Source organism: Pyxicephalus adspersus, chromosome 8 (assembly GCF_032062135.1).
Source record: "Pyxicephalus adspersus chromosome 8, UCB_Pads_2.0, whole genome shotgun sequence".
Taxonomy (NCBI): Eukaryota; Metazoa; Chordata; class Amphibia; order Anura; family Pyxicephalidae; genus Pyxicephalus; species Pyxicephalus adspersus.
Genome location: NC_092865.1, coordinates 451874 through 453122, shown reverse-complemented (window position 1 = coordinate 453122; position 1249 = coordinate 451874). Strand labels below are relative to the sequence as shown.

General features: G+C 48.0%; 1 protein-coding gene across 1 annotated transcript in view; it reads left to right on the top strand.

The window, feature by feature from the left end:
- The window catches only part of MAST2 (microtubule associated serine/threonine kinase 2), a gene marked incomplete at its 5' end in the record, with an annotated part of 54588 nt that overhangs the window by 23010 nt on the left and 30329 nt on the right, over nt 1–1249 (top strand). The window contains 1 exon segment of the mRNA XM_072420597.1: nt 1097–1188. Within this exon segment, the coding sequence (XP_072276698.1) occupies nt 1097–1188 (92 nt within the window).

Genomic DNA, 1249 nt, shown 5'->3' with positions numbered 1-1249 from the left:
CTGTGATCGGGCACCCACCGGCGGCACCCCTCTGTGATCGGGCACCCACCGGCGGCACCCCTCTGTGATCGGGCACCCACCGGCGGCACACATATTGCTGGAAGACGGAGGATCCGGTTACAGCTGCACAGATTGCTGTCACAGAATGGATCATTATTGGCTGAATGTTCAGTTTTGGTTCCTGAGGGGTGCAATTTAATTGTGTCAAAATCTCCTCTGCTGTTTGGTGGGGATCAGGGCCACGGATTGGATGTTTGGACCCACAAAGCTGAGAATTTTCTCTGTTCTCAAAGCTGAGCACAGCTGAATCGGTGTCACTGACCCTGCAGAGATTGTAAGATTTATTGCAGCGTTTGTGCTGTGACACCGAGTGAACACACGTCAGTGCTATGTATATGGACCTGAGTACTGTTTACTAGTATCTATATCACACCAACATATAAAGCAGCGCTGTACAAACTGTGTAGCCATGTTCTGCTATAACACTGATACATCACAATGCATGTGTGTCATTACTAATATTATGTAGATGTGTCATTATATTACTATTACTGTTATTATTACTATTATTATTACTATTATGTAGGTTGTGCAGCATTTTGTTGTATTGATCCCTTTTAATGGCGGAGCAGGGAAAGCAATGTGGCAGCGATTGGAGTGACTGATTTCTGCTTTGTGAATCGGAGAGAATTGGGGGAATCCATTGTCCTCGCTGGGGGCCGTTCTCGTGTTTGTGACATTCGTCTCTTGTCTGATATAAATTGTATTTATTAGTCTGGTGGCTCTGTATTCTCTATAACATGAACGCGTCCATACTGCGAGGATTATTGGGGAGATTTCTCTGTAGGCTGAGAGGGGATCGCTGGATCCGCACACGGATTTTACCCCCATCCCTGCCCCCTGTGTAAGCTGAGAGCCGCTGCCTCATATGACCCCCGGCCGTGTCCTCACCTCCCCTCCGTCTCCAAGGAACACGAATTGTGATGATGGGTAATGGAACGCTGACAGTTGTATATTTCAGGTTGTGAACTGATGTGCTGTATATGAAATATTTTAATCCAGCCCGTGATAATAATCCGTCTGCTTCTCTTCACAGCTGCCGCACGAGTAATAGGAAGAGCCTGATTGTAGCGTCCAGCACATCCCCCACCCTGCCCAGACCGCACTCCCCGCTCCATGGACATACAGGTAAGTGACTACACCCAACCACATCAGTCTGTGCAGAGGAGCTGACACTCTAATGTCCCCC